Here is a 27,705-nt window from a genome sequence, read left to right on the forward strand (position 1 = left end):
TTTTCTCAGGTCATCCACCGCCCCCCACTTGCTAATACTCTGACGGGCGGTCAGAGTCTGACCGGATGGATCGCCCTCCGAAGTGTCTCAACTCGCAGCGCCTTTTCCCTCGCTCCCCGTGCACCGCCCCGTGACACAACTGCACTGGTGGTGGAGTAGATAGGGGCGGGAGGAGGAGGAGCTGACAGGAGGAGAGCGAGAGACAGACCGATCGACCGCCCACCGGCCCCGCCCGCCGCGCGCATCCGTCCGTCCGCCGCTGCCCGGCCCGGCCATGGCGATGGCGCCGAGGAGGCGGACGCTGCTCAAGGTCATCGTCCTCGGCGACAGCGGGTCAGCCAGCCAGCCAGCCACATCTTTTCCCCTCGCCGGCCATTCTTCTGGCCTTGGTTTGGGCGTGCTTTTTTAACTTTGTTTGACTTGGGATCATTTGGCTTTGCGTGCAGGGTCGGCAAGACGTCGCTGATGAACCAGTATCCTTCCCGCGGCATCATCCATCGATGCTGCTTCACTTGTTGAAATCTTTTCTAGACGCACCTTTGCGCGGGGGTGCTTCGCTTCCGAGTTGCTTGCTCTGATCCAGTCCGGCCTGCCGGTTTGACTTTCATCCATCTCATTGGCTCTGCTAGCTTCAGTCTCAGTTTTGGTCAATGTCCGATGCCCGTAGATAGTATATCTTGCCGTGCTTGTGCGTTGATTCGGTTGGTGATCATGCTTCGTTCACTTTATTACTATTATTAAGCGTAAAAAAATGCTGCCCACGTCTGTCTGCCGTGGCCGCAATATCGGGGTTTGCTCTATGCCCGCAACATGTTCGATCAAATGCGAGGTGTGGTTTGCTTGCATTTCCCTTGACATGGATCGTCAGGTATGTGAACAAGAAGTTCAGCCAGCAGTACAAGGCGACCATCGGCGCCGACTTCCTCACCAAGGAGGTCCTCATCGAGGACAGGCTCGTCACCTTGCAGGTTCGTCAGCCTCCTAGCTCCTTTATTGACTTGGAATCTATATTACGCGCAAGAGGGCCATTGGTGGTTAAAATCATTGCTGTGCACTGCCCTGTTTTGGTGTAGATTTGGGATACGGCAGGGCAGGAGAGGTTCCAGAGCCTCGGCGTGGCCTTCTACAGGGGAGCCGACTGCTGCGTGCTAGTCTACGACGTCAATGCCAAAAGAACATTCAACACGCTTGGCACCTGGCATGACGAGTTCATCAACCAGGTAGCTTTCTCGTCTTTTGCCCGTTCTGACAAGCAGAACCTCATGTTTACACTATCAGTTAGTCAGAACGAGAAATTCATAATGCGCATGTTTACAATAGTCTCTTCTGCTTTCAAATTCTCAGTGTAAATCAAAACAATAACAGTGGTCGTTTAGTCCTTTGGATCGTTGATCATGCACAGTGTATTGCAACAGTACAATGTTAGCTGTCCATGGCATCGACAGATTGTGATCGTGCCCAGTATACTGCAATAGTACAACGTTAGCTGTCTGCCTTTCTATGGCATCGACAGATTGTGATCATGCCCAGTATACTGCAATAGTATAATGTTAGCTGTCTATGGCATCGACAGATTGTAATCGCTTGAAGCATTTTTTGCCATTTTCACTTTCAGGCCGGCCCATCAGACCCCAAGCAATTCCCCTTCATTTTGGTCGGGAACAAGGTCGATCTGGACGCTGGAAGCAGACGAGTGGTCAGTTAGTTGCTTGAATTAGCGCTCTGCAATTTCAATTTCTTCACTGCCGTGCTCTGCAGTTCCAATTTATGTACTGTTGTGCTCTGCACAGGTTCCTGAGAAGAAAGCAAAAGACTGGTGCGTCTCCAAGGGCGACATTCCGTACTTCGAAACCTCGGCCAAGGACGACTACAATGTCGACCCCGCTTTCCTGTGCATCGCCAAGCTCGCCTTGGAGCATGAGCACGATCAAGACATGTAAGTAAACTCAACCCACGACCGATCTTAAGATGTTTGCCAGATGCAGTGAGTTTGTCAGGTTATCTCAAGGCCTACAGGCTAGAGCTTAGAGGGCATGCAGAGCCTGGAAGCCTGGACTACCGTTACTTAATTCACTAGTGTCTTAACCATGTTTACTTTTCTGTCCCCAGCTACTTCAATTCAGTTGCAGAACAAGGCCCTAAAACCGAAGGACAGACGAGCGGATGCGCGTGCTAGGCTAGCATCTTGGCATTACTGTCCAGTATAAGGCTACAATTCTGCTGCATTTATCGCACTGTATCCATTCTTGAATGTAATGTATGTACCATACGATAGTTAGTGACTGATCAACAGTTGCAAGCTGTGCTCCCTTAGCTGGGCAATAAAATGTAAACAGTTCCAACCAAGGAATTATTGTCGACCTAATTCTTCGTCGGTTGTAACATGTTGCACTTCAACTGCTTGGAATGATTGTAACAGAGCATACTCACTCTAGTTGACTGGATATAAATAAACTGAATTCCCCTTCTCAGTGGTACAGGAAGGGGGCGTCAGAATATATGCGATTGGTAAATAACAACTACTCCCTCCGTCCCATAATATAAGATCGTTTTTTACACTACACTTATAGTGTAGTACATCAGAGTTTGGAGCAACAGAATAGACATATAGGAAACCAACAAAACACAAAATCAGTCTCACTCCAAGAACCCACCAAATCAATAATTAGGCGACTTAAAACCTTTTGAAAGGGCATACCATCTTGTTAAATAGTATTCCAGCGACGAAGATGGCAATCTAATCAACCTTCACCTTCAGTTTGGGGGAGCCGTGTTCCCACACAGTCTCAGGTGTAGGGTATTCGAGAGTGACAATATTCTTATGGTCCTCCTCATCCCCTTCGCCTCCGCTATCTTCTTCATCGCCTTCCTCTTCCTCTTCCATCCCATTCGCTTTCCTCTTCCTCTTTGTCAGGATCAATCTCGTCACCATCCTCATCCTCTGGCTCAAGGCTAGTCATATCCTCATCCTCAATCTCATAACCCGCATCACGAAAACAAACATAGAGCATCATTTGTTCGTCTTCTGCAAACACGGTGTCTTGAGTAGCCCCTGGACAGTTACTAGATTACGACACAAGAGAGCCATCTTCCCTCACCAAGCCCCCATTAGGCACCCTCAAAAAACAAAGCCCCCACTAGGCACACTGCTATCATATACAACCATATGATATCTATAATTTCTAGTAGTCCCAACAGTTAATTTACCGTTGAAGTGGACAATAGGGTCATGGGACCCTTCTTTCACAATGCTGACTTGGAGGCTAGCCGCCACCGGTCCTGTCACTTGTTGCAGTACTAATTTCACCGTGCTATGGAAACTAAGTAGTTGGTCGATGACACACTTGTGTTACGGCTTGTGATGGTACGTTGCTACGCCTTTGCTAAACTGTATTTCGGCGTCCTGCTCACCCTTGTCCTTGATTTTTAAATCGAACTCAAACCACATGAAGGCACCAGTAACCAATGGCCAGTATGTACCTGTTACCGCTAACATATCCTTCTGTGCAAAGGGTTTTATAGAAGGGCGACACTACGATTATAAAAGAAAAACACCATCCACCTCCGCGACCATCCGATTAACGCAAAAATAGCCGTCGAATGTCCCCAAACATGCGCCTCGTGAATTGCAACAAGCTGGTTGTTACGATGTTCACTCTGCAACAACGACTTTGTTGCAAAATAACCCAAGGTCTTTTTAGCGCGACACGTGATTTTCTTCAAGCGTTATTTGTGCAACAAAGTTCATGTTGCAGAAAAATATTTGCAACAGAGGTTGTGTTTCATAAATTTTTCCCCTGTTTTTCACCTTTCTGCAACATAGATGATGTTGTGGAAGGATTTTTGCAACAAGGATGACGTTGCGGAAATTTTCTAATATAAAAATGATCAATTTATGTAAGCGTTGGCTACTTGTTGGTGCTTTGTATGTTTGTAACATAGCATGTGTTACGAACTTGTGTGTGCAACATGCCCAATGTTGCAAAACTTGTTGGACCATCTTGCGTAGCGCTACGTGTCGTATGATTAAAATTAAACTGGGCGGCCACGGAGGTGGTGGGTACCGCGACTCATCCGCCGGCTGAAAGGTAAGGTTTCCCTTTAGTTAAACCCTTAGAATCAAAACACGACTCCAGTTGGACCAAGGTTTTGAATTTTTGCTTTAGAAATATTCCAGCCATAGCCAAAAATCATCAAATTTCACTGATTTTTGTTTTCATTTCAGCCAAAGGATTCACGTTAAGTTTGACTGAGATTCGATCATTTTTTAAATAAAAATTATTCAAAATTGTGTGTATGCCGAAACATTTTCACCGAAGGCAATTATTTCTGTACCTAATAATAAAGGGAGACGCGTTTCTCCGATTTTTTTGGTCCGTCCGCCGCAAAAAGAAAAACAAATCATATCCAAGCTGATACTAAATTATTGTGCGTCCATCTACTAGAAAAAGAAAGACGGTTTTCCTAAGTTATGTTCGTGAGCTGTGTGCACTGTGGCCCAATGAAAATAGCCCACTTATTTTCCTAGCATGGCAGCTGGGAAAACCCTATTTGCCGCACGGGGTGACAAATACTCGGAGTTTCGCATCAGGCGCCCAAAACTGGGCCGGCCCGTTTATCGTTTTTGTTTGCCCGGTTTCTATTTTTATTTTTTGATTCCTTTTTCTTTTTCCCTTCCAAGTTTATTTTATTTTCCCTTTTTAAATAAACATGTTCAATAAATTCTTAGAATTTCGTTTTTTAATATTTTCAGAATTCAAAAAATTTGTTCCATTTGAAAAATGTTTGACACTTTAATTCTTTTCCCATTCCGAAATTTGTTCAAATTAAGAAATGGTCCCATTTTTTTAAAAAATGATGTCTTCCACTATTGTTTGAGATTATTTTTAAAATGTTCGAAATTCAAAAAAATATTCTTGTTTTAGTGAAATGTTTACAAATTCAAAATAATGTTCATGTTTAGAAAACACAACGTCTACAAAAATATGAATGTTCAAAACATGTTCTTGTTTTCACAAATTGTTCATAAATTCAAAAAAATGGTCGTACTTGATAAAAAAATGTTTTCAAAAAATGTTCGTGAATTCCAAAAATGTTCTGCTTTGAATACTTTTTCGTGTTTTTCAACAATATACGGAATATTCAGAAAACTGTCCGCATCTTTCAAAAATGTCCGAGACGTCAAAAAATGTTCACGTTTTCAAGAATATTTAGCAATTTGTAATTATTAGATCTTTTTGAAAAGTTCAAAACAATCAATCAAAGAATGTTTCGAACCTATCGCTGCAGTATGTTCTTAAATATTTGCGCTGGCCATGGTCGTGTCTTTGAGGTCGTGAGTTTGATTCTTCAACGGGTCTTTTTTTCTCACGCCTTACAAATACAGATCATTTCGGTGCTTGCCAGTCGGCTGGACCAGTTGCGAACTTTGTGTGTTCACAGGCTATTTTACGCAACTAGCGTCATATACTAACTCCCACGCAGCTGGCCGAAGAAAAAGCAGCAATAATTGCTCGATCCCCAGGCTGTTTATTGGTCCTCAGTCGCACTCCACTACTGGGCCTGCTCCACATCCAGCCCATCGATCCTCGTCAAGGGAGGCAAAAATATTTTACGGCTATAAGAAACCAAACTTGCGATGTCGCATTCGGTTCCTCAGGCGGATGCCAACAGAACTAAGTCGGGTTTTTTACGTATAAAAAAGGATGGTCCTCCTATTAAAATACATATAGATTTTGTTCCGTCCGTTCATGGTTTTTGATTTTTTTTCATTTGTTCCCGGGCGGGCTGAATCGGACCTATCATGCATTTTTTAACCCTAGTCTAGATTCGTCACGGCCCCGGTATATCAGTGATTGCTAGAGATTCCTCCATCAGAAAGTTATGAAATTTGACGTGGTCGTTGTAGACTTAATTGCGCACAATTGCACCAAAGCAATCGTCAAAACGACCCTCAAGGAGGCAGGGATGGCGAAAACGAATCCGTTGTCCAGAAAATTCTGCACAGATGCGTGAGAATAATGTTGACGTTGAGCCCCCGAGCTCCATGGACTATTTTTTTTCCCATGATCTTGGTTGAGATCGTACACTAGTGCAGAACAGGGCAATAGCATCGGTTCGTAAGGCCCTTTAGTGCCGGTTTCGAAACCGGCACTAACATTTCGGCACTAAAGGCCCCCCCCTTTAGTATCGGTTCAGCACGAACCGGTGCTAAAGGGCAACCACGTGGCACGAGCCAGCTCCGGGGGCCGGGAGCCCTTTAGTACCGGTTGGTAACACCAACCGGTACTAAAATGTTTGGGGGATTTTTGGTTTTATGATTTCTTTTTCATTTAATTTTGTGTTTTCCATTTTAATTCTTTTTCGTTTGCTGGTATTTTACGGTACTACACATTGTACACGTTATGCATATATATCATCAGTGTCTCACAAACCACCATATTAATTTACACATACACACATGTATAGCTATATACAATTTCTTCTACATATGCATGTTGCCTTCGGAGCCAGTGGCATTAGCCTAATTGGTGCCTTCGAAGCAGGATGACAATTGGAAGTGGTTCATGACATGTTCGATGGGGGCAGTAGCGGGTAATAGTATTCTCCCTTCGGATTTATGACCTGGTCGAGCAAAAATCCCGCTATTTCCTCTTGAAGTGCTTCTACGCGCTCCGTTTCTAGGAGCTTGTCCCGCACCTCTTTGAACTGTTAAGAAGGAGATCAATATGCATGTGTATTAGTTGTGTGACTAGATATCGATAATAGTGTAAAAATTGTGAATAGTGTTCTGACAAGCGTACCCATTCCTGTCTTTGAGATCTGCTCCTTTCGGACGCCATCATGCGAATGTTCTCGCAAACACAGTATGCACACAGATTAGTCCCCTGCGCCTGCTTCAGGACCTTTATTACGAGAATGGAATTTAATTTGATCAGATAATAATTAATCAAGCATGATAATTAAAGAGATGGCAGCTAGCTAGCTAGCTAGTACTACTTAATTACTTACCTTGGATCGAAACCATTTCAGCTGTGGTTTCCATTCGCCTTCCGTGACGCTGATGAACCTTGCCCAAGCCCTGCCCGCCGACAAAGAAAATGAATAAAGGGGTTATTAAATAGTTCATATCATGAAATGACGAACTAAATAGGCCGAGATATATAGTTAATAATGATTGAAATTACCTGTTGACTATCCCATACAAGATGTTGTAGTCACTATTTGCTTTGAGTAGCGAGTCCAGTATTTCAACTGTTCCGGCGTCAACTTTAATGATACACAAGATCCAGTGAAATCTGCATGCACACACGTTTGCATGTCTTAATTAAGCGGGCATATGTAAGCAAAAACATGTAGCTAGCTAGTAGGCAAAAACAGAGAATTTGTAGTACAAGAAAGTGTGACTCACTCGAAGTTGTAAGGAAGTAGTATATCTTCATTGTATTTGAGGCGCTTCAAGAACTCTAGCATGCTGTCCTCTACCTGCTTTTCATAATACTTGCTCATTTTCCATGTGTATTGATTAACGGTATTTGGGTCAATGAACCCAATGCCATAGCGTCCACCTTTTCTCATTTCATACATCTTCATCCTGTATAATACCACAGAAAAGAATATAGTGAGGATAATTACAGGTAATGATTGATCAAAAGGATCACTACAGCTAGCTTGAGACTTAAATTACAGAAAGAAATCACTTACAGACAATAGCAACTGACGATAGATTTGTCGAGTGCGTCTTGATTGTATAACTGAAACAGTTCAGAATACTCAATGGCCACAGCTTTCTCATGGTAGTAATGATCCTTCTTGACATACACCATGAGGGACTCTCGATCAGATCTCTTGGTAATGTCCATGTACCATTGATGCAATTCATACATTCTCGTTGGGAGCTTCTTGACATCTTCTGGCTTGACCAAAGGTTGGCCCCGGACATATTTCCGTTTTTATTTCCTCCTCTTTAATCACAGGCATGTCCTCGATCTCGAGGAGTTGTCCAACAGTGATCTTGAGTTCTTCAGCCTGCATTATATGTTCCTGGGTTATTACCACATCGCCCACCTCGGGAACGTAAACTGTTTGGCCACAATAATATTGGACGCGCGTACTGTCACGTGTTGTCGGCACAACAAGCGGGGGGGTCGATTGCGCCGCCTGTTCTCCCAGCTGGGCAACGGTTTTCCCGCATTTTTCGACAGCTGCTTGTTGTTTGGACCATATTTATATCGCTTGCCTCCGCCTGTACTTCCTGTACTATGACCTCGACTGGTACCACTACGCACCATAGCTACGGGGTGTCTCTTCTGCGATTGCTGAGGCAGCGGAGACGGCTGACGGGGCTGAGTTGGACGAGGAGGAGTGGCCTGAAGCTGTGCCGGACTTGGAGGAGGAGTGGACGTCTGACGCTGTGTCGGACTTGGAGGAGGAGTGGCTTGACACTTTGCCGGACTTGGAGGAGGAGGAGTGGCCTCACGCGTTGGTGGACTTGGAGGAGCGGGAGTCTGCTGACTCGGTGGCGGACTTCGACGAGGAGTCGGGTGACGCGGTGTCGGTGGCCTTCGAAAAATGATGCAATCCTTTCTCCATAGGATGATACGATGTTTGGCATCTCCGAGTGTGTGCTCCTCATCACCTCCAGGAATGTCAAGCTCTAGCCCCGAATATTGGTCCACCACCTCATCAACCAAGACACGAGCATAGCCCGCTGGAATCGGGTTGCAATGGAAGGTTGCCGCGGGGGAATTTGAAAAAGCAACGGCGTCCGCCACCTTCATGGATATGTTCTTCATTTTGAAGTGTAGCTCGCAGTTAGTGTTCTCCATGATGTCATCCACGGGGTATCTATCCAGCACTACTGCGTCGCCCGCGGCGGAACCCACGCTGCCTCTCGGCATGGATGGGGCGGTGGTATCCAATGCTGGATCATCCGCTAGCTGCTGCAGCTGCTGAGACCCCCTTTGCTGGCTAAGTGAGTCGATCTGCTCCTGCTGCCGCTGGAATTTAGCTGCCAATTCCGCTTGACTTGCTTCTAGGCCTTGAAGGCGTTCATAGTCGAGCTTCCTTTGCTCCTCCTCCATCTTCCTCTTCTTCTCCTCCGCAATCTTCTTTCTCGCACGGGTTCTGTAGTCGGCGTTCCAGTCCGAAAACCCCTCATACCACGGAATAGCGCCCTTGCCTCGTATTCTTCCTGGGTGTTCAGGATTTCCCAGGGCACGCGTAAGCTCGTCGTTCTCTCTGTTGGGCTGGAACACCCCCGATCGAGCCTCTTCTATTGCAACAAGTAGCGCATCGTCGGCTCCGTTCAGACATGCCTTCGTCGAAACATTGCCTGTCTTCGGGTCCAACTCCCCCCCATGCGCATAGAACCAAGTCCTGCACCTGGGGGGCCAGCTCTTACTAACCGGAGTGACACCTGCATCCTCCATCTCTTTCTCAGACTTATCCCACTTAGGCATTGCCACCGCGTAGCCACCTGGCCCCAGCTTATGGAACTTATCCTTTTTTTCGACATTCTTCTTGTTTATTCTCGACCGTTCCTTAGCTAATTCTGAATCCTTGAATTTCACGAAATCGTCCCAATGAGCACTTTGATTCTCTAGTATCCCCTCGAATACTGGAGTCTTCCTTCCTCCCTTGACGTACTTCTCCCACGTCATTCTCTTGTGGTTCTTGAATGCAACCGCCATCTTCCTAAAAGCAGCGTCCTTAACTTTCCGCACGTCTGCTTCTGTGAAATTATCTGGTAGGGTGAAATTAATGTTCCATGAGAGTATCCCAAAGCAGATTTTTTTGATTCTCGTCGACAAAAGTAACATCTGGACGTGGATTTGCTGGCTTTCTCCATTCTTGAAGGGAGATCGGGAGTTGGTCCTTCACAAGAACTCCGCACTGACGAACGAACTTGTCCGCAATCTTCTTAGGCGCTAATGGTTCGCCATTAGGTCTGATTGCCTCGATATTGTACTTTACGCCCTCCTTCAACTTTTTGTTCGGGCCTCGTTTCGTCCTTTTGCCTGAAGATTTGCTCGATCCGGATGGCTGAAAGAAGAAAGATCGATTCATTAATATATCTTCAACTCATTGAAAACATGCGATGATCACCAGATTCCTGCTTATATAAATATATATACCTCGCCGGTGTTTGTTGTTTCAGGATCAACATGTTCTTCGTCGTAGTTCATGACTTCATCTTCTCGGTCGTCGCGATCGAATATCATATCACCCTCTCCGGTGTTGTTTAGAAATTCGGAGCCGTCAAAATCTTCTTTATTTTGATCATCATCTGGCCCGCGTATGATATCGAGCATGGTCTGTTCTCTCTCTCTGTCGGTATTGTCCGCCATAGCTTTTATTTAACTATGCCAAAAGAAATATAAAACAATTTAGTATAATCTCGAATACATCATCTCGAATAATAGATATAATCTCGAATACATCATCTCGAATAATAGATATAATATTGAATACATCACTAGCTAGCAAGCTAATAAAGATCGAATAGTACAGAGTAATCTAGGCCACTCGCGGTTCCTGAGGTGCGGGCGGTGGACACCCAAAGAGAAGGAACCATCACTGGATCATAGCTCGCGTGATCTCCCCAAAGAACCTGCCAGGTATTCGAGAACCTGACGTCCATAGCAGCCATGTAGCGATGGACGTGCTCGTCCTCCTCCCTGACACGGCGACGTACCACCTCCAGCGGGGCCGGCTCCCTCCGCACCGAAAGTGGCCCACGTGAATGCCACCAAAGGAGATGAGGGTCGACGACGGGACCCGGGGCCGGGTTCCTCACCAAGCGTCGCGCCCCTGAAGGTAGCACCTCCCAGTGCCAGCCCGACGGAGCCCAGTCCCGGACATGGGTCCTCTGAAGCAGGACGTCGTCGCGGACGTGTCGATGGCGAGGATGCGGGCCGGGCATCGTCGACAACAAAATACTATATGCCGCAAAAGTAAAGTAACATTTTTTAAATGATGGATTGTGATGATTTCATATATGCAAATTCTAAATTTTATAACTAAAAATATAAGAAACTAAAAAAACATCGATCATCGTCTAACAATTTGAAATTAATCTAATTCATCTAGCTAGCTAAAACTAACATTTCCAAAATTTCTAACATTTCTATAACATTTGACATTATATATATTATAACTAACATTTCTACATACTATTTGACATTAATCTAATCTAATTAATTAATTCATCTAAAACTTTGTATGAAAAACAGAAAAACAGAAAAAACTAAAAGCTAAAAACAGAAAAATTGTGTGTGTGTGCGCGTCTAGTGTGTGTGTAGTGTGTGTGTGTGTGTGCATGTAGTGTCTGTGTGCGCGCGCGCGTGTGTGTGCGCTACGGTCGGCGCCGGCGCCGGCGCCGGTGTGCGCTACGATCGATTGGAGGGAGGAGAGGGGCCGGGGGAGGGGCTCACAGCGCGCGCGGGCAAGGTCGAGGCGACGGCGACGGCGAGGGCGAGGTCGATCCAAAGGCGACGGCGACGGCGAAGCGAGGGGATCGGCGACCGGGACGGCGACTGGGGTGCCGCAGAGTCGACGGGGACGACGCGACGAGGACGGGGGTGCCGCAGAGTCGACGGGGACGACGCGACGAGGACGGGGGTGCCGCAGAGTCGACGGGGACGGCGCGACGGGGGCGGCGACGGCGCGGGACGGGGCAGCGGCAGAGATAAGTGGGAGATGAGAAACTGAAAATTTTCGAAGTGTTTCTTATATAGGGGACACCTTTAGTACCGGTTAGAGCCACCAACCGGTACTAAAGGCCTGTTTTGGCCAGGCCAAGCGGGGGGGGAGCACCCCCCTTTAGTACCGGATCCTGGCTCCAACCGGTACTAAAGGCCCCCCTTTAGTACCGGTTGGTGCCACGACCTGGTACTAAAGGGGGTGCGCTGCCAGGTGAGGGGCGCAGAAGTTTAGTCCCACCTCGCTAGCCGAAGGGCGCTCACACCTGCTTATAAGCCCCGCCGCCGCTGCTGTCTCGAGCTCCACTCTAAAGCAGGCCTTCTGGGCCTACCTCTGCTACTCTGCCCTGTGGGGCCTATTGGGCTTGCGGGCCTGCATCCTGGCCCAACAACAGGTTGGGTTTCTAGTCGTATGCAGGCCGCTGTGGCCCGGTAGGTGGGCTTTTTTCATTTAGTTTTTTCTTTTCTGCTTTATTTATTTTGTTTTATTTATTTTTAGTTGTTTTTTGCTGTATTTAGAGTTTCTTTGTGAATATTTTTGATAGTTTTTAGAAACTTTCAGTTAGTGCCGGTAGTTTTTAAATTTGAATAGTTTAAATTTTGAATTATTTGAAATTTGTGTGAATCACTAGTTTGTGAATAACTTAACTTTAAAAATACATTTTCCAGTGATTCTTTTTTCTTATGTTTAATATTAGTGTGTTTTATCATTATATTCAATTTGGTAATGCTTAAGTTATTTAAAAATGAAATGCCTTTGTAACGGATGAGTTTTCGTCCGAAACCCTGATACTTCGAAACAGATTGTCCATTTTGTATACGAAGTGCATCCAGTTTTTGCAGTAACCCTCTCTACTTTTTTGCACATGCTATGTGGGTGAAATTATGATACCATGCCAACTTTCATCCTTTTCTGAGTTTATTTGAAATGCTTTTCAATTTCAGGGTCATTTAGCTGAAAAATCAATAAATGCATGAAAGAATTTGCTTGCACATAAAATTTCTTCGCGTTTCAAATGCCAAAACACATAACTAGCTACCCTAACTACTACAGAGATTCCCTCCTGGGTGTGAAACACAGAAGAAAGTGATGATAGCTAAGCCGATCACATCCCAGATCTTTAGGTGTGAAACTTTTTCTTCGCGTGTGTCCCTTTGCGTCGTAGCCATGGAAAATCTTCATCATTTAATGGGATGCTCGGGTCAATATTCACTGTGAATGGAGCAATTTCATCAAACTTTTCATAATCTTTTGACTTGTCTGTCTTGTCATCCACTCCCACGATGTTTCTCTTTCCAGAAAGAACTATGTGCCGCTTTGACTCATCGTACGATGCATTCGCTTCCTTATCTTTTCTTTTTCTTGGCTTGGTAGACATGTCCTTCACATAGAAAACCTGTGCCACATCATTGGCTAGGACGAATGGTTCGTCTGCATACGCAAGATTGTTGAGATCCACTGTTGTCATTCCGTACTACGGGTCTTCCGTTACCTCGCCTCGTGTCATATTGACCCATTTGCACCGAAACAAAGGGACCTTCAAACCACGTCGATAGTCAAGTTCCCATATGTCCTGTATATAACCATAATATGTTTCCTTTCCCGTCTTGGTTTCTGCATCAAAGCGGACACCACTGTTTTGGTTGGTGCTCTTCTTATCTTGGGCGATCGTGTAAAATGTATTACCATTTATCTCGTACCCTTTGAAAGTCATTATATTCGAAGATGGTAACTGGGACAGCAAGTACAGGTCATCTTCAATAGAGGTGTCATGCATGGTACGTGCTTGCAACCAGCTGGCAAAACTCCTGGTTTGTTCACGTGTAATCCAGTCATCAGACCGCTCCGGGTGTTTGGAGCGTAGCAAATTCTTGTGTTCATCCATATACGGAGCCACCAAGGCGGAATTCTGTAGAACTGTGTAGTGTGCTTCAGTGAGAGAATGTCCGTCCATACATATTATTTGTTCCCCTCCTAGCGTGCCTTTTCCATCCAGTCTGCCCTTATGCCGTGATTCAGGAACACCAATCGGCTTAAGGGAAGGAATAAAGTCAATACAAAACTCAATGACCTCCTCATTTTGACGGCCCTTGGAGATGCTTCCTTCTGGCCTAGCACGGTTATGAACATATTTCTTTAAGACTCCCATGAACCTCTCAAAGGGGAACATATTGTGTAGAAATACAGGACCCAAAATGTTAATCTCTTCGCATAGGTGAACTAGGACGTGCGTCATGATGTTGAAGAAGGATGGTGGGAACACCAACTCGAAACTGACAAGACATTGCACCAAATCATTCTGTAACCTTGGTATGATTTCTGGATCGATTACCTTCTGAGAGATTGCATTGAGAAATGCACATAGCTTCACAATGGCTAATCGAACGTTTTCCGGTAGAAGCCCCCTCAATGCAACCGGAAGCAGTTGCGTCATAATCACGTGGCAGTCATGAGACTTTAGGTTCTGGAACTTTTTCTCTGCCATGTTTATTATTCCCTTTATATTCGACGAGAAGCCAGACGGTACCTTAATACTGAGCAGGCATTCAAAGAAGATTTCCTTCTCTTCTTTGGTAAGAGCGTAGCTTGCATGACCCTGATGTATGCCGTCTTTTCCGTGCATACGTTGCTGGTCCTCCCGTGCCTCAGGTGTATCTTTTGTCTTCCCATACACGCCCAAGAAGCCAAGCAGGGTCACACAAAGATTCTTCGTCACGTGCATCACGTCGATTGCGAAGCGGACCTCGAGGTCTTTCCAATAGGGCAGGTCCCAAAATATAGATTTCTTCTTCCACATGGGTGCGCGTCCGTCAGCGTCATTCGGAACAGGTTGTCCACCAGGACCCTTTCCAAAGACCACCTTCAAATCCTTAACCATATCACGTACATCAGCACCAGTACGGTGGCGAGGCTTCGTCCGGTGATCTGCCTCACCTTTCAAATGCTTGCCTTTCTTTCTTACGGGATGCCTGCTCGGAAGAAATCGACGATGTCCCAGGTACACATTCTTCTTACAATTAGCCAAATATATACTGTCGGTATCGTCCAAACAGTGCGTGCATGCGCGGTATCCCTTGTTTGTCTGTCCTGAAAGGTTACTGAGAGCAGGCCAATCATTGATGGTCACGAACAACAATGCCTTTAGGTCAAATTCTTCCCCCATGTGCTCATCCCACGCACGTACACCTGTTCCATTCCACAGTTGTAAGAGTTCTTCAACTAATGGCCTTAGGTACACATCAATGTCGTTGCCGGGTTGCTTAGGGCCTTGGATGAGCACTGGCATCATAATGAACTTCCGCTTCATGCACAACCAAGGAGGAAGGTTATACAAATATAGAGTCACATGCCAGGTGCTATGGTTGCTGCTCTGCTCCCCAAAAGGATTAATGCCATCTGCGCTTAGACCAAACCATACGCTCCTTGCGTCATCTGCAAACTCCTTCCCGTACTTTCTTTCGATTTTTCTCCACTGCGACCCGTCAGCGGGTACTCTCAACTTTCCGTCTTTCTTACGGTCTTCTCTGTGCCATCGCATCGCCTTGGCATGCTCTTTGTTTTGGAACAAACGTTTCAACCGTGGTATTATAGGAGCATACCACATCACCTTGGCAGGAATCTTCTTCCTGGGGCGCCGGCCCTTGACATCACCAGGGTCATCGCGGCAGATCTTATAGCGCAATGCACCACATATTGGGCAAGCGTTCAAATCCTCATACTCACCACGGTAGAGGATGCAATCATTAGGGCATGCATGTATCTTCTGCACCTCTAACCCTAGAGGGCAGACAACCTTCTTTGCTTCGTACGTACTCTCGGGCAATTCGTTGTCCTTTGAAAGCATATCCTTTATCATTACCAGCAACTTTCCAAATCCCTTGTCAGATACACCATTCTCTGCCTTCCATTGCAGCAATTCCAGTGTGGTGCCCAGCTTTTTCTTGTCACCTACGCAATTCGGGTACAACAATTTTTTGTGATCCTCTAACATGCGCTGCAACTTCTTCTTCTCCAAATCACTTGCACAGTTTCTCTTTGCATCGGCAATGGCCCGACCTAGATCATCAACGGGCTCATCTGATGCCTCTTCTTCAGCTTCTTCCCGCATTGCCGGCTCAGCTTCTTCCCGCATTACCGGCTCAGCTTCTTCCCCCATTGTTGTATCATCGTATTCAGGGAACCCATGGCCAGGATAGCTGTCGTCGTCCTCTTCTTCTTCATTGTCTTCCATCATAACCCCTCTTTCTCCGTGCTTGGTCCAAACATTATAATGGGGCATGAAACCGGTCTTAAACAGGTGGACGTGAATGGTTCTTGACGTAGAGTAATTGTGACCATTCTTACAGCGAGCACATGGACAAGGCATAAAATCATCCACCCGCTTGTTTGCCTCAGCCGCAAGCAGAAAAGTACGCACGCCCTCAACGAACTGGGGAGAGCATCGGTCATCGTACATCCATTGCCGGCTCATCTTCATTACACAACACCGAATAGACCAAATTAATACAAGTTCATACATAAAGTTCATACAACACTTAAATGCAACAAACAAATAACTCTCTAGCTAAAGCATTTAAATGCAACAACAAATACGATCAAGATCGCAACTAAGGTAACAATGGATCCAACAACATAATGATACCAAGCCTCACTATCGATGGCATATTTTCTAATCTTTCTAATCTTCAAGCGCATTTTCTCCATCTTGATCTTGTGATCATCGACGATATCGGCAACATGCAACTCCAATTCCATCTTCTCCCCCTCAATTCTTTTCAATTTTTCTTTCAAGTACTCGTTTTCTCTTTCAACTAAATTTAACCTCTCGACAATAGGGTCGGTTGGAATTTCAGGTTCAGATACCTCCTAGAAAAAATTTCTATGTCAACTTGATGGGCATAATTTGTCATAAACACGAAATGCAACTAGTTTTAAAAGAGAATATACATACCACATCCGAATCATAACAAGGACTAGGGCCGACGGGGACGGATATCAAAACCATGGCACTATATGTATAACAAACAACGTACGGGTAAGATAATTATACGAGTAACTATATATCCAAATCACACACATCAATTTTTATATAAAATTTCATGAACAAGAGGCTCACCACAAGGTGGTGCCGGCGACGGGACGGTGCGGGCGATCGACGGTGGCTACGATGGAGATTTAGAAGGCACTAAGTAAACCACACCTACATATGCAAACTAAGTGTTATTTTTGACCTCAAATTGCATATAAATCAAATACTAGCACATATATATATATCCTCCCAAATTACTAAACTCACAAATTAATCACTATATAAACCAATGCAAGAGCTAATCTAGCAATGAGAGATGAAAGGACAAAGTTGCTAACCTTTGTGATCATTTGAATGGATGAGGGCCTTCAAATCTTGACAAATTTTGGGCAAATTTTGTGATGAACTCGAGAGGAAGAAGGGAAGAACAGAGGAGAGGGCCGGAGAGGGGAAAGGGGGAAGAACAGAGTGCTGGTGGACGAAGGGTTTATATAGGACGACCTTTAGTACCGGTTCGTGCCAAGAACCGGTACTAAAGGGGCTGGAGGGGCGCCTGTCTGACAACATCCTGCCACCACTCTCATTAGTACCGGTTCGTGGCACGAACCGGTGCTAAAGGTTCGCCACGAACCGGTACTAATGAAAGCGGCCCGGCTAGCCGTTGGAACCGGCACTAATGTATACATTAGTGCCGGCTCAAATACAAACCGGCACTAATGTGCTTCACAATTGACCCTTTTTCTACTAGTGGTAGTTGATGTTGATGAAGACACTCTTGATATTGACGATCTAACATGGAGCATAGTCCTTGGACCAGCCGAGATGACCAGTCGAGCCAACGATGAAGATGCCGACATTGACAATGAAGTTTCATTCCGGCGTGTAGATCGCACCAGAGCCGATCTGAATACCCAACGAGCGTGTCTTGGATTGACCTGGCCCGTGCGCTCATCGGGCTCACTCTCTTCCCTTTGACTAGCAAAAGACACACCCACCGGAAAAGGACACCATGCAACGGCAGAGCTATGTGAAAAACAGTGGGGCCATCCCCCCCTCCCGCGCGCCTTTGCATCCTACCTTATTTCGTATTTCTCGTGCGCGTCTTGCTCAATCACTCTCTGTCTGTATCGATCTTTCCACTGTTGTCTAGTCTAATACAATTATTTTAAATAACATGGGGCCCAAGAACAAGGAATATAGTCTATGTTGGCAAATGACATTGGATGAATACATGTTGTATTTTTTGCATGACTATAATAAATCTAATACTTTTGATGGCGTCACCTAAAATAATAAGTGTTCAAAAAATAGAAAAATAGAAAATAAAAACTTTTCTAGTGGCATTGGTGCTACCCTTAAAGAAAAATAAACATGAAAAATCAAATCAAATAATACAAAAAATGCACACAATTTAAAAAAAGTTGCTTCTTTTATTATATGTAAGAATAAGCATATAATAGTGTTTTTTCGCAAAAAGAAGTTTTGTAAGAAAGAATGAGTTAGTAACAATGATATTACCCATAAAAAAGAAATAAATGAAACAAAAACAGAATGATTTAGTGGCATTATTATTACCCTTAAAGAGAAAATTAAAAACTTGCACACAAAATGATCATTTAAATAACACAGTCTGTAGTATGCATATAATAAACATATAAGTGTAATTTCGCACTCTAGTATAATTTACACACATATAATATAATACTTGTGTGTATACTTATACACACCAAAATAGAAAACAAGGTTTTCTGAGAAAGAATGGATTAATAGCATTGGTATTGCCCTTAAGGAAAAACTAAAAAAAAACTTACGTACACACAATTTGCACAGAAATTGCACCTTTTATTAATATGCAAGAATAAACATAAAATAATGCAATTTTCATACTCTATTATGATTTACACGCATATTATATTGTACTTGTATGTATTTTTTTGCAGGAAACACGTTTGTATATTTACACACACACACACACACGAAATGGTGTTCTTTAATAAGGACAAATTAGTGGCATTGATGTTACCCTTAGATAAGTAATAAAATGAAGGAAAAAAATTTGCACACAGTTGAACAGAAATTGCATTTTTATAATATATGCAAGAATAAACATATAATACTGAAATCTTCGCACTCTAATACAATTTACACACATACAAATGACTAAAAAATACGCAGAAAAATAGAATTATTTTAGATTTCCAGAGAATAGAGACAACAACAGCCAACGTCTTCCTAGCCAGCCGCCGCTTCCAAAATCTAGGGTTCTCTGCCTCCCGCCGGCACAGACGCAGGTCCGTCCCGTCTCTGGTGGCCTTAGGGCCATGGAGACGGAGTGGATCTCGGCCCTTGCCGGTGGGAGGGCTCCATTTTTAGATCTTTTTTTGAGCTTTGTTAGGGTTTGTGTCCTACCCAGTAAGGTGAGACGGCGGCGGCTCCCTGAAAATGAAATAAAGGTCTCCCCGCCTAGCCCCCGTTCCGGTGATGCGTCTAGCATCAACGGTGGGCGTGTGGAGGTGTGTCTCAGGCGGATCTGTCTTTGGTGGATTTGTTCGGATATGTTCGTCGTTCATCTTCGTTCGTGTGTCTTCAAGTTGGATCCTTTTAATCTACACTCTTCATCTGCGGCGGTTGCTGTTCTGGTGCGTTGGTTTTATGGGGCCTTAGCACGACGACTTCCCGACTGTCTACTACAACAATATTTGCCCGGCTCCGGCGAGGGAGGGGCGATGACAGCAGCGCGCCTTCGGCTCGCTTCAGTGCTTGTAGTCGTCGCTTGGTGGTCCACGGATCTGGATGTTATTTTTATTATTTCTAATGTTCGTCGTACCATGGTTGAGGATGAATAGATTGAAAGTTTTTCTCGTAAAAAAAAACAGCCAACGGCTGGCTAGCAGGCTTCAAGTCGAATAACTAAATTGATTGACCCCAAAACCTGAGCAAGTCAAAAATTCAGCCCAACCCAAGAAACGGCACACGAAAAGGACAGCACGATTCTTAGAACACAACGAATGTGGACGGATAAAGATTCGACTGATCCAAATTTTAAAAACAAACAACTTGCACATAGCTAAAGTACTAAACAAACTCACTTCATATGCGCCTGTTCAAGATTTCATTTGATTAATCAGTTAACTTGTCGATTAATCCTTACTCGTAGGGTCACCGAGTAACCGATAAACCAAAAAATCATCTGATTAATTGATTACATAGCTGATTAACTTGTTGATTAGCCTATTGATCCCCTACTCGATAGGCAGCCAAGCAGCTAGCTGTTAACGATTTCGTCAACAAAAACCAGTGCGACGGTGCAGTACAGAAGCTTGCCCACGACTCCGCGACAATTAATCCTACTTTGTTCGCGAGACGCTGCTGTCAGCACCCAGCAAAAGAAGAAAAAAAGATCCGCCTGCATGCGCTGCCGTTGCCGTTGCACCGGTCGGTCGCCGTCGCCGTCGCCGTTTCATCTGAACTGAAAAAGGTGGATCTAGCTAGCTAGCCTGGCCTTCCTGGAGCCTGCTGACCTGCTTCCCCGACCCTGCCGCGTCGCCGGCGGGCCAGAAGCTTCGGAAGAAAAAAGCGGCACGAGCCCGGCCAGTGGCGCCGGAGGTCAAACCGTCGGACCGTGGCCATGCATCGGAGTCAGCGAGCTTTCTTCACGATTCGATCGGCTCTCACTGAATCGAAAGGCTAGCTAGTGCGCATGTGCTGCCACGTGTACAGGCGACCGTCATGGTACTCTATCCGTCTCAAAATATAAGAATATTTTTAATACTAGCATAATGTTTAAAACGTTTTTATATTATTATTATTATTGAACCAAAGACTGTAGAACAATCGTTCTACGGTATATTTCATTCAAAATTTAAACAACGTTATGTACAACAAAGAAAATTAAAACATAAACACGCCATCTAACCAATACCAGCTCTAGGAATGTCCATGATAAATTAAGCTAGATTATCTGTAATCCATTCTCTGAAAGCCTCTCTGTGTTTCTCTTTGGTTCTCAGAATTATCAACTTTAGGTCCTCTTTGAGTAGATTCCTCCATGCTTGAACTGATGGGTTTTGAGTTTTGAAAACTTTAGAGTTTCTCTGCATCCAAATGTGCCAACAGCCCATGATGATTATGCTTATTGCAAACTGCTTGGGGAGATGGATTAACAACAAATTTATCTAATCCAAAGCATTGATGCCTCTGACTTTTGTAGGAACAATTGAATCCCAGCATTGCAGAGCAAATGGGCAGTCCCAGAGAAGATGAAGACTGGTTTCCTCACAAGAAGCTATAGTGGGGCTGCGCTGATATGAAACAGAGGGAGTAATAAACTAATTCGATCTGTGCACAGTTTAGCCGAACCTAGGTAGTATAATGGGGCTACACTGGTTTGAACTGAACCATTCGACTATTCGTTGGAGCCACTCCAGCTAGCTAGCTACATGTGGTCGTGGGGAAGCCCGGATCGACCAACGCAACACATGCATGCAGGAATTGTTGGCGGTACATGGTGCCGCTTTCGTTATCATGCAGGAACGAATAATTCAGGATAGCCATGTTCGTGCTCTCTTCGTTTCTTTTTGATCCGTATATAAAATTTGATTGACGTTAAACTTTGTTAAATTTGACTAACTTTATAGAAAAATATCAACATCTATAATATAAAAGTTATATGTTATGAAAATTAACTCCATCATGAATCTAATAATATTGATTTTATAGCGTGAATGTTGATATTTTTTTTCCTACAAAGCTAGTCAAATTTTGCAAAATTTGACTTCGACCAAATCTTATATGCAAACTAAAAAGAAACGAAGAGAGTACAGAATAAATTTGCCACCACCCGCAGGATCTTGCTACTAAATTAAAAGGCCGAGCTTCCAGGCCCCTTCTCAATGAATCCTCACGTGCTCGATTGATCGGTTGTGCGCCGGACAAGACACTCCTCCTGATGGCGACGGAGACGAAAATAACAGCCGAATCGTAGTTCTCTAATCGACCCGGTCATCTTATTTTAAGGAGCCGGTGAGCCTTTTGTAAACAACGTTCGGGTGGATAATTGCAAGTTGATTGATTGGGCGCTTGAACACTTGCGCTAATTTGCTATACTATTTTTGCGAGCTTTGATCACTGGTTGCAGTTCCAGATGATGTGGTGGCGCGAGTGCGTCGTGCCTTGTTTATGACGGATTGGGACACGTATAGCCACGGTCGAAACCAAAAGTTGTTTTAAAAATATATAAGAAGTTCAAAGTGACGGTTGTTGGCGATCGAGTGCAAGGCTAGTCTTCTTAGATGTGGTAACATGGACGGTAATTTCTCTGTTAATTATCCCATCAACATCAAGCAGGTGGGTGGAGTAATGTTGTTCATTCAGTGCGGTAATAAGTCATAATCTGATCAATGTAGTGCCAGCCGGCGTTCGTAGCAGGTTCCGATCGATCAGTCGATCGAGCGCGACGCTCCCTGTGTCGCCGCACTGGAGCCATGCATTCGTTGTGTGTGTGTGTGTGTGGATAATGCAGAAATCCAGACGGCCGGCCAGCCTCGAGCGACAGGGACGCCGGCCGGCCTGCCAGGCCAGGTGAACTGATCGAGAGCGGCGCCGTTAAGTGAACCCGATCGGCCGGCGGATCCAGCAGCGCCACCGCATTTCGATCGTATCGGGAAGGGAGCGACAGCCGACGGCGACGTGGAGTGGACGCCCCGGTTCCGAAGACAATTTGCTGTCGTCGTGCGCGTAGGAGCGCCGGCCGGAGGCTTCCGAGAAGAGAGCTAGGGCGGCAGCAGCGGCCAACGTCGCCGCACGTGCGGTCAGGAAATTTTAGGAGCCGGTGGCGTACCACTTGCGTTGCTGTCGTGCCCAAGTTAAGTTGCGTCGGAAGGGCGCACCAGCCGAGATGCCGAATCGAGCAGCAAGTGAGGAGGGCATAGCCCACGCACAAACAGAAAAGGAATGAGCCGCGAAAGCGAGCCGATGAGGCCACGGATGATAAAACAGACACAGGTCAGCGAGCTGCGTGTGTGATGGCCAAACATAGAAAGATTCGGGCCGGGGCGACGGGGACTCCCGGAATTCGTCCGGTACCGTGACGCGACGGGCATCGATGGTGATCCTTCCTGCAAACAAAACTGTAAAAGATGGCCGAGGAAGCTGCTGGGAATCCGACGGTGTTTTCTGGTGTTAGATCGCTCTATCTTTCGTTTGCCATCGTTACGTACGTGGCCTCGTGCGGTAATTTCATTCGCTCAGTTGTATTATTGGATACGAAATGAAAGCGACGTCCGATATACGGTGCACCTTGGTACCGACCGCGACAACTGTTTCTTTCCGTTCTTTGTTACACCTGAGACCTGACCTCACGTCGTTCAGGATGATGGCGTAGCTACCTAGCTGCTGCTTCACTCGGATGATTTTTCTTTTCTTGTTCATTTTATTTGGTTAGTCTGAGCCTCGCCATGCGGTGGCGACGGGTCAGTGAGCAGTGAGCAGTTTGGCGCTAGTGCCTACTACGTGCCGCGGCAGCATCGATCAGCTCTGCAGCGCCGGTGGAGGCCATGCTATTAACTAAGAGCATCTCCAACCGTTGAGCCTTTCAGAAGGCATTTTTTTCGCCTCCTAAGGAGCTGCTGCCGGTAATTTCGCTCAGTTGTATTATTGGATGCGAAATGAAAGAGACCTCCGATATACAGTGCACCTAGTACTAAGTACTACCGACCGGGACTAGCGTTCTTTATTACACCTGAGACCTGACCTCCCGTCGTCCAGGATTGTAGCGTACCTAGCTAGCTGCTGCTTCTCTCGGATAATATTTCTTTTCTTTTTGTTTTGGTTGGTTTGCACTTCGCCTTGCGGCGGCAACGGGTCAGTGAGCAGTGAGCAGTTTGGCGCTACTGCCTACTACGTGCCGCGGCAGCATCGATCAGCTCTGTAGCGCCGGTGGAGGCCATGCTCTTTTTTTTTTTGGGTACGGTGGAGGCCATGCTCTTTTTTTTTGGGTACGGTGGAGGCCATGCTCTTAACTAAAGGTTCTGTTATTGTTGTTGTTGTTGTTCTCTACCCATGGCAGACCGTGATAACACAAATGAATGTCGTCTTGGACGACGACGGGCTCCATGTGATGAACCAAGTTTGTTTCAACTATATAGAGCGCATCACAAAAGTATAGTTCAAATATCAAATATAATAGTGGCAATGTCGTGCTGTAATAAATACTCCCTCCATTTCTTTTTACTCCGCATATAGGATTTGGTCAAAATCAAACTGCACAAAGTTTGACCAAATATATATAAAAAAATTATAAACATCCACAATACTAAAACTATATAGTATGAACATATGTTTCATGGTGCATCTGTTGATATTGATTTCATATTGTGGATGTTTATAGTTTTTAATATAAAATTAGTCAAACTCTACAAAGTTTGACTTTGACTAAACCTTATATGCGGACTAAAAAGAAACGGCGGGAGTACTGGTGAGTTTTTCCACAGCGATGGATAACTTTAAGGATGCTTCTAAGCCACCAGAAACTCCTCTTCCTCTATTGAAAAAAAAGTCCTCTTTTTCTAACCGTCTGATTTCGCCAACCTTTCTCGCATCTGATTGCCAATTTTGGCATCACGAGGCGGGGGAGACCATAGATCTTCGTGCTTATGGGAGTTTGCGTTGGTTTGTTAGGACATCTTCAAGGCGGATCCGCAAACCTCCTGGATACGTTCATACCGCGCTGTCTGTAACGCAGAACCCATCCAACACGGGGCTGTATCTGTCCGCGGCGTGGTCCGGACGCGATTTTTCCCGCAAATCGGAGACAAAAGTGAGGGAGGTTTGCCAGAGTCCGGGCCGAGCCCAAGCCCGCTTTTGACCGCCAAGGCCCACCAAAAAGCCCTCCTCTCTCCCCCGTGCGCATCCCTTCCGGTGCCAGCTGCCCGCATTCATGCCGCTGTAGAGTGCGCTGGTCCGCATTGAAAGCAGCTTAGGGCGGACGCGATCTCTCATTGTCTCTGCCACTGAAGCGGCTCACCGGCCAAGGGTGTCGCCGGGCTGAACACGCCAGATCCGCAGCCATCGGAGTCACCCATGTGCCCGCGGCCGCGACACCGCCGATCATGTAAGTTCCCATCGCCACCGCGTAGCAGGGACGCCGCCCTGACTGCCGCCCCTGGCCTCCCAGCGTGAGACGCCGCCTCCGTCTCACCGGATCTGCCATGGCGACCACCTGCCTTGGATCATGCAAGGCCCGCCGCCACCGCGGCCCTTGCCGGTGGCAGCGGTGGCTGGGGATGAAAGAGCAGGGAGGGGTTGGTGGCCCGGGATCGGGGGGCCCTGGCGACGCGAGGGGGAGGGGAGCCGTCGGGGTGAGGTGGCGGCGGCCGGAGATGAGATGCGAGGTCGTGGACCTATTTAGAATTTGTTGGCATTCCGTATACGAAAACTTCAATTAATTTAGAAGGGGATGGAGTATACATGTAGATATTGCGCGTTCGTGGACCTATTTAGAATTTGTTGGCATTCCGTATTCGAAAAAGGTTTTGAGCCCAACGCAAACGAAAGAATGCGGCTTTGATTGCTTGAATCGAGTCCGATCGGATGGACCACACACACTCCTACGTGGCCAAGGAAGACCTTTCTTCAAGTCTTTGTTCCTAAGTGGCACGCGCGCGCGCGCACGAGCTTGTCTGCGGCGGCGGGCGGGCAACCCACTCACCATCGCCGAACCTTCTCAGCACGAAGCTCACCGGGAAGCCGCCCAAAATCCCCAAGAGCTCACGGCCAGCGCCTCTCCTCCTAGTACAAATCCACCCGCCAAATCCACTCCCCAACCCAATCCATGCAGCAGCAGAGCAGCGGCGATTTAGGGGGTCTTATAAATACGAAGCGCTCTCGCCGGTGCCAAACACAGTCATGGCGGCAGTCGGAGCGGCACCACTGCTCTTCCAACAGCAGGCGCAGGCGGTGGGCGACGGCTGCTACTTCTCTTTCATGTCCTCCTACTTCTCCCACGGGGAAGTCAGCTCGAACGCCTCCAGCCCGGCGTCCAGCTTCTCCGCCGCGCTCGGCGCCATGCCGCCCGGTGCACCGGCGATCGCCGCCGACCCTGCGGCGCAGTTCGACATCTCCGAGTACCTCTTCGACGAGGGCGTGTTCTCGGAGTCGCTCCCGCCCGTCATCTCCGTGCCGGCCGTTGGCGTGGCTGCTGCAAGTTCGGCGTCCGCGGTGACTGCGAGGAGCGCCGAGTCGGTGGAGCGGCCGCGGACGGAGCGCATCGCGTTCCGGACTCGGTCGGAGATCGAGATCCTCGACGACGGCTACAAGTGGCGCAAGTACGGCAAGAAGTCCGTCAAGAACAGCCCCAACCCAAGAAACTACTACCGGTGCTCGACGGAGGGGTGCAGCGTGAAGAAGCGGGTGGAGCGGGACCGGGACGACCAGGCGTACGTGGTGACCACGTACGAGGGCACGCACAGCCACGTGAGCCCCAGCACCGTCTACTACGCCAGCCAGGACGCCGCCTCCGGCCGCTTCTTCGTCGCCGGCACGCACCCGCCGCCAGACTCACTGAACTAGCTCGTGCTTCGCAAACCCCGCATCAATGGTGTACGCCGCTCCAAGCTCGAGGACGACAACCGGACAGGAGTTTGGCCAAGCACATACTAATATTCTTCTGCATGTGCTGCCCGGACGGTCGACATCGTTCATCCCAACTGAAAAAGCCGGAGCCATGTGGAACATGATTGAGAAAACAAATGGTCCTCGTTGTGGAAGAAGATGCTCCGTGTATTGAGGATAGAAAATGATCTTCCATGAGGACTTCGAAACGTAAAAGGATTGAGGATAGAAAATGATCTTCCATGAGGAAGATCAGATGCTCCACTATACTAACAATGTAAAAACAATGTCAGCTGGATGGCCTATGAAGGGGAACATGATTCATATGATGGCAAATGATATTTGATCGGGAAAAAAATATCACTGTACTAAGTAAACGTCCGTCTCTAAGGAAGCCATATGCAGGATAATAGCATCTACATCCGTGATGGGCAAATCCGGCCTATCAAACACCTGTGGACACGATCAGGTGTAACCGTGGATAATGACCGGTCACGCCTCAAATGAGCTACTCTGCATCCGAGTCTCTCATATTTCAACCCCTAGATACATGCAATATGTACTACATACTACATACTATCCTAGCTAGCTTCGTCGTTGGAGATGACCACGACGTCCGTGTCGGGCGCCAGGTGGACGGGCGTAGGAGGGCTCCGGCTTCTCCTCCTCCTCCTGCTCGACCTCATCCATGTAGGCGAACATCTCCTCCTCCTCCACGGCGTGCTGAACCTCCATCTCCTGCCGGTGACGGCATCTCGTCTCTGGATCCAACTCCAAGCGCAGGGAATCGAGGATGGCTTGCTGATCCACCTGCAGATCCGCGTCCCCAGCGTCCCCCGCATCCTCCTCTGGCACCTCCTCCTCCTCCTCCAACTCCTCCCACGGATCCATTACATCCGGAGGTAGCCCCGCTGCGACCCGAACTCCGCGCCTTGCCCGGATCTGCTCAAGGAGCTGCAGCCAACGCTTCGGCGTTAGAAATGGGTAGCCGCTTATCCGGTGGCGTGGGGGCATGACTACTAGTGGTGGCGGCAGAGGTAGATGGGCGGAGAAAATTGTCGAGGGATAGGGTTTCGGTGCTGGCGATCGGCTTAAATAGCCGGGCTAGGCACTATGCGGCCCGCCGGAGTGGCGCCACGCGGCGACATCGGTTCGAGCTTTGGACTACCAGGTTTCCGGACGATTCCACGTGGGACCCCGACGTCGGTCCGACGTGGCGGACGCGCTCGGGCGCCCCCATATCCACCCCATATTTGGACTGGGTATGAGGGGTGGTAGTCAGAGTCCAGGCATTTGAGGCGCTCGTCTAGGTCGAAATTTCGTGACCGGTCGGTGACCGGGCGGCCTGCACAAGCGTATGAGGC

The 27,705-nt window shown here is 46.8% G+C and overlaps 2 protein-coding genes and 1 pseudogene across 2 annotated transcripts; 2 read left to right on the plus strand and 1 right to left on the minus strand.

The window, feature by feature from the left end:
* The first annotated feature begins 62 nt into the window (after nt 1–62).
* Nucleotides 63–2,498, plus strand: LOC125526614 (ras-related protein Rab7). The gene is made up of 7 exons (XM_048691261.2): nt 63–333; nt 447–473; nt 869–968; nt 1,074–1,220; nt 1,616–1,696; nt 1,791–1,936; nt 2,110–2,498. Exons 1-7 carry the CDS (start codon nt 275–277, stop codon nt 2,174–2,176), a joined length of 627 nt encoding a protein of 208 aa, XP_048547218.1. The 5' UTR covers nt 63–274; the 3' UTR covers nt 2,177–2,498.
* Nucleotides 2,499–2,737: 239 nt separating this feature from the next.
* On the minus strand, nt 2,738–24,941 carry LOC147992332 (uncharacterized; annotated as a pseudogene).
* A 498-nt stretch (nt 24,942–25,439) lies between these two features.
* Nucleotides 25,440–26,684, plus strand: LOC125526617 (uncharacterized). Its single transcript, XM_048691277.2, has one exon. It carries the CDS (start codon nt 25,637–25,639, stop codon nt 26,297–26,299), a length of 663 nt encoding a protein of 220 aa, XP_048547234.2. The 5' UTR covers nt 25,440–25,636; the 3' UTR covers nt 26,300–26,684.
* The last annotated feature ends 1,021 nt before the right edge of the window (nt 26,685–27,705 follow it).

This window comes from Triticum urartu, chromosome 1A (assembly GCF_056163025.1).
Source record: "Triticum urartu cultivar PI428250 chromosome 1A, HENAU_Tu73, whole genome shotgun sequence".
NCBI lineage: Eukaryota > Viridiplantae > Streptophyta > Magnoliopsida > Poales > Poaceae > Triticum > Triticum urartu.